At 28.5% G+C, this 10215-nt stretch overlaps 2 protein-coding genes across 2 annotated transcripts; one reads left to right on the top strand and one right to left on the bottom strand.

Moving 5' to 3' along the window:
• The first annotated feature begins 571 nt into the window (after positions 1-571).
• On the top strand, positions 572-5198 carry LOC131612909 (GDSL esterase/lipase At1g29670-like). The gene is made up of 5 exons (XM_058884653.1): positions 572-858; positions 3352-3476; positions 3710-3955; positions 4180-4411; positions 4744-5198. The coding sequence occupies exons 1-5, from the start codon at positions 606-608 to the stop codon at positions 4974-4976; spliced, it is 1089 nt and encodes a 362-aa protein (XP_058740636.1). The 5' UTR covers positions 572-605; the 3' UTR covers positions 4977-5198.
• A 2070-nt stretch (positions 5199-7268) lies between these two features.
• LOC131612908 (GDSL esterase/lipase At1g29670-like) lies at positions 7269-9285 on the bottom strand. Its single transcript, XM_058884652.1, has 5 exons — positions 8991-9285; positions 8701-8828; positions 8346-8591; positions 7799-8030; positions 7269-7679 (listed from the first exon to the last, which is right to left on the bottom strand). The coding sequence occupies exons 1-5, from the start codon at positions 9241-9243 to the stop codon at positions 7447-7449; spliced, it is 1092 nt and encodes a 363-aa protein (XP_058740635.1). The 5' UTR covers positions 9244-9285; the 3' UTR covers positions 7269-7446.
• Between the last annotated feature and the right edge of the window lie 930 nt (positions 9286-10215).

Below are 10215 nucleotides of genomic sequence, written 5' to 3'. Positions count from 1 at the left end.
TTCCAGTTCATAATTATTTCTTAGTATATTACATGCTATATTTTACACTAAACATTTTTTATTTTACCTTTTTATTTTTTAATTTACAAGAACATTTTTACTTTATCTTTTTATTTTTTAATTTACACCAAACATTTTCAGTTTTTATAAAGACGAGATGACAATCAGTATTGAAACTCATACACACAACTTTGAGGTATAGGTTTGAACTTTGGAAAAGATTTTCAACTTACCATGTCTTTATGTTTTTAGGAACAAGTTTTTCTCTTTAATTATAAAAAGAAGATATAAATTAAACTAAAATATAATCAACTGCATGTAATTTTGTCAAAATAATTATTTCTTCAAGAGTGTCCGAAAATTGAGTACATCCTCCCCAATACTTTTCTTTCAAGCTTCTATCTTTTTACTTAAAAGATTGAAATCAATTGTGGTCCTGGAATAAATTTTACTTTGACAAATTTAGAACCATCAACCCTCTCAAATCCGGCATCGATCCTTCATTAATATATATTTTTAGCAATTTGGCAACCAAAAACCTCTATATATATCATTACAAGAAAAACATCATTTCCATATATTATATATATTTTACACCTAGAGAAATGGATTGTGAGAAAAAAGCATGGTTAGTTTTGCATCTTCTTTTATTGACTGCATGCTACATGCAACATTGTGTCGCTGAAAACTCACCTCAAGTACCTTGCTTCTTTATATTTGGTGATGACTACTCTGATAATGGAAATAACAACAATCTTCGAACAACTGCAAAAGCCAATTATAGTCCATACGGTATCGACTTTCCCAATGGCCCAACAGGAAGAACAACCAATGGGGAAACAGTAGCTGACAAAATTGGTATAACTTTTATATGGATTAAATATGTTTTTCGTCTTTTTAAATATCTCAAATTTCATTTTTAATCATTCAAAAATTTTCCTTCAAAGATTAATCCTCTTAATATTTTTCGTCCACACTTTTGATCTCTCATGTCAACGTCCGCTAACCGAAGTTGACATGACACTTTTCATCCACACTTTTAATAGCTGAAGTATCTTTAGTAACATATGCAGGCTTCAGCTTCATATCCTCAATTTTTTTTTGCAATAAGATAGTAGTTGGAATACAATTACTGAAACACGTCAAAGAAAAACTTAAAATCTTATAATACTATATATAATGGAGTTTCCTTATTTAAGTGCTTAAACGAATGTATCTCGATTCCCTAAGTCTATTCGGTTGAAACATTTTACTAGAGAAACCTCCATTAATGATAAGTAAAGAATCTTCATTAAATTTTACAAAAAAATCCTCTGCATCAATATGAATGGACTGTTTTTGTAGAATTCCTACAATAAATTTGCTATCGATTAACTACGATTTTAGCTACTAATTTGCTACGGAATTTAATGGATTCAAGATTGATGTTGATCTTAGCCATGTGGCATGACACGTCAGCATCTTGCCACGCTGGCACTACCACGTGACGTGCCACGTCAGCTTCTATTAACGGACATTGACATGAGAGACCAAAAGTGTGGATGAAAAATATTAGGAGGACCATTCTTTAAAGAAATACTGAAGGACTAAAAAAAAAGTTTGAAACATTTAAAGGAACGAAAAACATATTTAACCTTATTAATTAAATTACCAATTTAAGACTTTTTTAATTCAATTGATACATACACTAAAAATACTGACTCATTTGAAAATTTTTCCATTTTGCTTAGTATTTCTGTTTCTGTTTTTGGTGTTTTGTATCGATAGCCTTATGTTAGGAAGGGTTAAAATGAATTTGGAGAATGAATGAAGTTTTAAACCTCATCCAACAGGTGGGTTCCTAGGAAGGTTGGTGTATGACTTGCCTCTTATTTTCCGCTGCTGGGAAAAGAGTAGGATGAAAAGAGTAATTTAAGAGTTAGTTAAGATTTGGAAGAGTTGAGTATCTTCATAAGTCGTTGTTTTTTCATAGATGTCTCTACAAGATATGGTGGATACCATGCTTAACCTTAGTAGGCGTGATATCATTCAAAAGGATAGTGGGGAGGGGAGTTATGCGTGTCGTGGTCAGGTTGAGCGGGTGGATTGTTTATTCTATGTGAATTTACATCTATTATTTGGTATAAGGTTTATAAGTTTGTGATAGAAAGGGATAAATTAATAGGTCTAATTATTCCAATTTGAGGAGGAATATGTTATTATGATATGAAGATATGCATGATATGCGGCAATAAAGATGAAGAAGAAGAAGATAGAAAATGATAGCAGAAGAAGAAATAAAGAAGAGATGAGAAAGAATCAGTATATTTTCCTCTTGAATATTACAATAGAGTGATAGCACTGTATATACAAATTAGCTAATGGCTTAGCGTACAAGTAACCAACTCTAACTACCTAACTGTAACTAACTTTAGCAAGGTAGTTAAGATATGTCTCTATAGAAAGGGAGAAAGACTAGAATTTTTTTATGAATAATTTTTTTCCTTCCTGTTTACATGTAGAATACTAATATATAGAGAAATATACAAACACAACTACTTCCTAATAATTAAGAGATGGAGTAGTTTCTTAACTCCCTAAAACTACTAATAACTACCTATATATCTAAATACATAATAAAATAATAATAATAATAATAATAATAATAATAATAATACTATATATTATATATAAAATATATATTTAATAATTTATTTATACATGTATCAGTTTGTTGGTAGGCCATAAGCTATTCAATTGTCGATGTTATGAGTCTTCGAGTGGTTTATGGGGCTTGGCAGAGGTAAGAGAGTGGATTTCGATCAAACTATGATATGTCTTTCTTTGAAGTAGGCTCACATGCATTCGTTTGGTTCTGACCTCTGTCTTCTTGACTTGGAGCAGGATCTGCTATTGTACTTAGCCTTATATGTGATTGTTGACTGAACATCAACATTAAGATCTTAAATATGTTTAATTTTCCTTCGCTCAAAGTGATTTTAAAGGGATATTTACTTTGTTCTTTCCCTATTGTAATGGTGCTTGTTGTTGGCTTTAAGGAGGGGGAGGGGATTTTTATTCACATCCGTTGTTTTTCTTGGTTGGATTTGGTAGTGTTTGTTTGCTTTTGAAGTCTTGCTTCTCTTTTCGTTGTTTTGTAAGGTTTGAGGTTTTTTGAATACACGATGCACATTTGGGTTGATGTCATTTTTCCGTTTTTAATATATATATATATATATATATATATATATATATATATATATATATATATATATATATATATATATATATATATATATATATATATATATATATATATATATATATATATATATTCAACGCATTTCTCAAGCGAAAGGTTTATCTTTGTAGGCAAACTACTTGGACTGAAGAACTACATTCCACCGTTTGCAAACACTACTGGTTCTAACATACTTCAAGGTGTTAATTATGCATCGAGTTCGGCCGGACTTTTGTTTACTACAGGCAAAATGATGGTATTATATTTGCCTTTAACATAAGCTATTTGTGTATATTTGTTTTTAATTTAGGTGGTAATTTCTAGTCTCCTGAACTTTCTTAGGTGTTAGGGCTCCGGGACATTGTTCGTTGTATTTTTTATGGTGTTTCTGATTTAAAAAAGTCCCCAATCATCACTGTTTTAACAATTATATTTTCATTTAGAGAAAAAAAGTTCATTTTTAAATTTTTAAATTTGCTTAACGTGCAGGGTACTAATATCGACTCGGAACAACAGATAGCAAATCACAAAATTGTTGTTGATCAAATTGCTATCAAGCTTGGAGGTGTTATAAATGCTAGAAAATTACTCAAGAAGTGTGTGATTTATGTGGAAACAGGCAGCAACGATTACTTATTGAATTATTTACAACCTCAACTCTTATCCATAACTGGCACCCTTAATGCTGAGTTGTTTGCTCAACTTCTTATTGACCTGTATGCTGTAGACGGAGAGGTATACATATATAGATAAGAACCAGTGTTTAATTACTAGGGTTGTTTATTTTTTACCTAAAGTATCTTTTTTTATAAAAATATTTTAGGGCTCACATTATTTATATGATTTTATTTTAAAATATATTGTTTATTTGCTTTTGGTTAGTACAACAATGAATTTATTGTTAGAAATAATACAATGTTTTTTGAAAATATATATAAATTGTTATTTTTGGTGTACAGCTTATGTACCAAATTGGGGGAAGAAAATTCGTGGCAGTTGGGCTAGGAAAAATAGGTTGCATTCCAAGAATCATTGCTTCGAGAAATGGATCGTGTGATGAAGAGTTGAATAAAGCTGCATCAATATTTAATCAAAAGTTAAAAGCTCTAGTCGATCTATTCGGCATCATACATCCTGATACCAAAGCTATTTTTATAAATACTACTGCCATCACATTTAACAATTCATCCGGTAAGATCTTCATTTTACTTAGTTTCGTATTCTAGGTTTATAAGAAATCATTCAAAATATCTATAACTTGTACATTTTATGTTTTTAATAAGGGAAAGTTACATTAACCTCTTTCGAGGTTTATTAAAACGACACAGACACCTTCCCATAAAGTTACATATAATAACAGAAAATTTTAACTATACAAAAAATCTTAAATATATATCATCTTTCTATGCAATTTTTTGTTGTCACCAAAAACTAAAAGGAGTGTTAGTGTCATTTTAATAAATCTCAATAGAGTGTGATTTTTTTTTATTAAAATCAATTAATTTTTTATCATATTTTTTCAGGTTTTACGAATTTCAATGCTTCTTGTTGTCCAATAAAGCCAGACGGGTACTGTATTCCTGATTCAAAACCATGTCAAAATATCAATGAGCATTTATTTTATGATGGAATTCATCCTACGTCGGCTGCAAACAACATCATTGCATCTCGTTCGTATGATAGTGCTAATAATACAGAAATAGCTTATCCATTTGATATCAAACGTCTTGCTGAATTCAACATAGGAAGTAGTTAATGTTATAAGAGTGTCATTAAATAAACTCAATTTGTTTGCCTTACAAAACTATAAGATCACTATATAATGTGCAAGCAATAAGCAATCATATATTGAGTAGTATAAATTTGAGCTGATTATATAATGTGTAAGCAATAAGCAATCATATATTGTGTAGAATAAATTGGGTTGATTATATTATGTGTAAGCAATAAGCAATCATATATTGAGTAGAATAAATTTGGGCTGATATCATAATCCTTAGTATTGTCTTTGTTGCTTAGTTTATGATGGAGTACTTTTTTTGTTTTGTGAATATATATATATATATATATATATATATATATATATATATATATATATATATATATATATATATATATATATATATATATATATATATATATATATATATATATATATATATATATATATAAGAAAATAATATTAAAATGAGACTCCTTCTAGCTAAACATGTCCAGCCTTCAAAGCAAGAATAACGTTCCTTTTGCTCCTACTCTTAATTGAAGTATGGTAGAAACTAGAGTTGGAATCATCTATTGGTGAAGAATATGAGGACTGAATAATCTAGATTGAATAGACAGTTTTTCTAAAACTATTTTCGAAAACAATTCTTTTAAAAATTAGAGTGTAACACAATAATGAATAGAAAGTGAGCGGAAGTAAAAATATAGCAGATTGTTTTGAGGAAAATCAATGTCAAACAAAATTATGAATGATGATCGAAGATCAACACAACTAGGATAGATGAACTTGTTTTGACAAGCAAAACAACATTGATACTAATTCAATTTACACTTAATTCAAAATTTATTAAGATCAAATGGTTGTTCAATAAAAAATTAAGAGTCTATGCAATCAAAATCGAAAGATAGATTAATCATTTAACTAGATCCATCAAAAGCCTAAACTTATACGATAATTCATTATATGCAAACTAAAGATCTAGATAGCACATTATTCTAAGATAGAAAACCAATTAAACAAACAATACTGTCCCAAAATTTAAAATATTTAGGGAGAAGAAAAATGTAAACAAGATCTATAGTGGTTCAACTCATTCATTCATGTTAGAGCTAGCTTAATCCACTTCAATGGCTTCGACATTGAAAAGAAAATTGCACGGTCTTCCAATTTATAAAATTAATGTACAAATATTTTTGGTACAACAGTCACTCAACAATTTGAATACTACAAGTCAATTGCTTTAGCCAACAAAGATCTAATTCAAAATTCTCTTATGTTGAAGCAGAATACTCAAATTGCATTACTTTTAAAATTTTCACTGAACTTAATCCAACTCTCTTGCTAGACACAAAAGTCCTTCTCCAAGCTTCTTGTTCTACAAAAATCTTTACTTAGCCCTACTGGTTATCAATCTAGGTGTTTGTTCTACACAAGAAAGGTTATATTACTCCCAACTTCATTATGTGACAATCTTTACTCGATCCTATCAACGTCTTTAATGGAGTATATATATATATATATATATATATATATATATATATATATATATATATATATATATATATATATATATATATATATATATATATATATATATATATATACTTTTCTCTTGCTTAATGTTAAAATCCGAATGCCATGCACAAAAAATCATTCTTTTCATGATATAAACAACAACATTTCACATCAACGGTTTCTTCATTAGCTCCCTTAATGTACATTAGATTTCATCTATCACAACGATTGTTACTAAGGATCGTAATGAAATGTCTTATATTAAAATAATAAATAATTGAGACGAGCAAAAATAAATTATTAGTACGGTTGCATATATGACCGTAGTAATAAGATGGTGCGACTAACTTGATTACCTTTTAGTATGAAGAAGCTTACGAGGACGAGTTCGTTGCATGTGAAAGAGAGATGTGTTAAGATTTTGTCTTGAAAGTGACGATTATTATGTGTTGAAGATTCATATTTTCACTTATATAAATGTAAAACTTATCACCACGACTGTTAACAAAAATCGTGATAAAATGTAAATACTATTCACAATGATTTTTGATAATATTTGTGGTAATATGTATTTTAACATTAATATATTTATATGACTATAAGGACAAGCCATTTTTATAACGAAAAAAATAAATAAATAAATTGTACTAGGATCGAAGCAATTAAACTTTCATCTATCACAATGATTGTTATTAAGGATCGTGATGAAATGTCTTGTATTAAAATAATAAATAATTGAGGCGAGCAAAAACAAATTATTAGTACGGTTGTATATATGACCGTAGTAATAAGATGGTGCTACTAACGATAAATTTTGTATTTTATATATATTCAACACGCCACAAAGACAACATGATGGATTACAAGCCCAATTCTAATTTATTATAGTCCATCATGATATGATTGCTTATTGCTTACACTTAATAAAGTGAGCTTTTCATTTTATTATGCAACCAAATTGAACTTATTTAAGGATGCAATTGTGACTTTAATGTGTTTTTATAACGACTTTAGCAAGATGTTTGATATCTATTGGATAAGTTATCTCTGGATAATTGGCACTGTCGTACGAAATTGATGCAATGATTTTGTTTGCAGCTGACGTGGCATGAAGTCCATCATAAAATAAGTAGTTGTTTCTATCTGGGCATGGTTTTGAATTTGGAACACAGTATCCATCTGACTTTATCGGACAACAAGAAGCATCAACAACCTTAAAATCTGAAATTAAAAAGATCTTAAAAAATTAGTTGATTATTATAGAAAGCATAAGTTATAGATATTTTGAATTGTTCCATTATTAATCTAGAAAATTAAGTTAAGAAAATGAAAATGTTTACGAGGTGATATATTGAAGGCAGTAGTATTTATAAATGTAGGTTTGGAATCAGGATATGTGGTTCTGAATTGATCCTGTAGAGATTTTAGCTTTTGATTAAATATTGATGCAGCATTATTCAACTCTTCTGCACATGATCCCTTTTTTCCTCTAGAAGCAATCACGTATGGAAGGCAACCGATTTTTGCTAGCCCAACTCCCACAAATTTTCTCGCCCCAAGATCATACAAAGTCTGTCAACCAAAAACAACAATTTATATATTAATGCATATCAACTCATGTTCTCTGATTATTTGATGATGTCGTAGTTTCTTTTAGTTTTCTTTTGTTTTCTAGGTGGGCTGAATCCCAACGATCGCCTTTCATATATTTTTTTAATCAATACAAAATTTCTATTTATTTTTATAAAAAAAAACAATTTTTTTAAGGCCCCGTAATTAAAATCTTTGATTCTAGCAAACACCTCGAAGTATCTCCACAAAATTGAAGTGGGACATTTTTTTAAAATAATATACAACTAAGAGAAAATAAAAGACATAAATGTGTACCTTTCCATAAACAGACGACTCGTCATTAAGAACTTTAGCATACTGTTCAGGATTATATGTTCTACTTGTTGAGTAGAGTTTTGGCTGGAAATAATTTAATAAGTAATCATTGGTGCCTATATCAATATAATACAAACACTTCTTAAGATATTTCGTGGCATATTTAACACCTCTGAGCTTCTTAGCAATTTGAGCAACAATAATTTTATGATTTTCTATTTGTTGTCCTAATGCAATATTAGTACCCTGCACAGATTAAGTAAAGTAATTTATTGAAAATATCATTGAAAATTTGAATATTTATAACATCTAAAAATATTTCAAAAATCAATTAATTATATAGATGTGCGAATACCGTTGTACGTTTGCCCGTTTCATTACGAATTCCAGCTGAACTAGATGCATAGTTCACACCTTTAAGTATATCCGAGCCAATAGTATTTGCAAATGGTGGAATGGGTTTCTCAAATCCAAGTAATTTGACTACAGCGATAAAAGGTTAGATTGTGGTCAGTTTAAAATAAAATTAAAAATAATATAATAGTCATACCCTTTGTAATTATATTATTGAGCATACTTTTTAAATGTGACAGGAAATTTTATTTACTCATGAAATATTAAGTTTCCAATGTATATAATAGTTACCAATTATGTCAACTTGTGTTTCCCCATTGGTTGTTCTTCCTGTTGGGCCTTTGGGAAAGTCGATGCCATATGGTTTGTAATTAGCTTTAGCAGTTGTTGGAAGATTGTTGTTATTTCCATTATCATTGTAATCGTCTCCAAATATAAAAAAACAAGGCACTTGAGGTGAATTTCCATTGACACATTGTTGCATGTAGCATGCTGCTAAAAGAACAAGAAGCAAAACTAACCCTTTTTTAGTCTCACGTGCCATGTTTCAAGGTAATAAAATATGTATGATATAGGAAAATGAGATTTTTTTTTTTTGTTATGATATGTATATTAACAAGATGTAGGGGGTATATATATGTGTTTTTGTTGAACTTTTTTTTCAAAACAGTTATTTATCAAGGACCAAAATTGATTATAATTTACCACTATGTAAGGATTGATGCCGGATTTGGCAAGTTTTGTAATTATAAACTAGTCAAAACAATTATTAATATAGGACCACAAGTGATTTCAATGTTACATATCTTGAAAGAAAGTTGTGCCTCATACGAACAACAAATAAACAAAGAAGTGTGGAGAAGGGTATCTTAGTTTTGAATTATTTTGAATTATTTTTAGATTAAAATTTATTCCATCCAAAGATGAAATGATTTTTCGGTTTAATTTTGTAAGTATTAGTTATTTAAAAGAAGGTATTTTGTATCAATTTTATAGAGTTGAATTTAAAATAATATTTTTCCTATCAAACATTTATTTATTTTAACTATAATAGTTTCTTCAGTTTAAATAAATCATTGTTCTTATTATAAAAACCCAATGAAATTTGTCCCAAAACAATATAAATATATGATAGTATAACAAGTTTGACGCAAAATATGATTTATAACATACTAATAATTATTAATATGGAAAAACAATAATTGAATAAATTTAAAAGATACCAAATAAAATCATAAAATAATATATAAATAAAACATATAAAAAAAATTAAAATGAATTTGTAAGCAAATCTAAAATATGATTTAAACCGTTTCTATAAATAGACATCTATAAAACATTCAAAAAAAATTTAATGTATTTTTCTTTTTTTTTAAATAGTATTAGATATAAACTTCCATACGAAAAATTGTGTCCACAATTTTATCCCACAACACAACAATATAGTTGAGTTTAGCCAAAGCAAATTTGCCACAAAAAAGTTAATGCTTCAAATACTTATTTGCAATATTTCTCA

Source organism: Vicia villosa, linkage group LG6, assembly GCF_029867415.1.
Source record: "Vicia villosa cultivar HV-30 ecotype Madison, WI linkage group LG6, Vvil1.0, whole genome shotgun sequence".
In the NCBI taxonomy this organism is placed as follows: Eukaryota; Viridiplantae; Streptophyta; class Magnoliopsida; order Fabales; family Fabaceae; genus Vicia; species Vicia villosa.
The sequence above is the reverse complement of the archived record's forward strand: the minus strand, read 5'-3'. Positions and strand labels throughout refer to the sequence as shown.

Excerpts from the sequence above, each read along its gene's own strand:
- LOC131612909 (XM_058884653.1), top strand. The coding sequence starts at position 606 with ATGGATTGTGAGAAAAAAGCATGGTTAGTTTTGCATCTTCTTTTATTG. Across the intron at positions 859-3,351 it reads AACAGTAGCTGACAAAATTG|GCAAACTACTTGGACTGAAG; the intron begins GTATAACTTTTA and ends TTATCTTTGTAG. Across the intron at positions 4,412-4,743 it reads CACATTTAACAATTCATCCG|GTTTTACGAATTTCAATGCT; the intron begins GTAAGATCTTCA and ends ATATTTTTTCAG.
- LOC131612908 (XM_058884652.1), bottom strand. The coding sequence starts at position 9,243 with ATGGCACGTGAGACTAAAAAAGGGTTAGTTTTGCTTCTTGTTCTTTTA. Across the intron at positions 8,592-8,700 it reads AAACGGGCAAACGTACAACG|GGTACTAATATTGCATTAGG; the intron begins GTATTCGCACAT and ends TAATCTGTGCAG. Across the intron at positions 8,031-8,345 it reads AGTCGTCTGTTTATGGAAAG|ACTTTGTATGATCTTGGGGC; the intron begins GTACACATTTAT and ends TTTGGTTGACAG.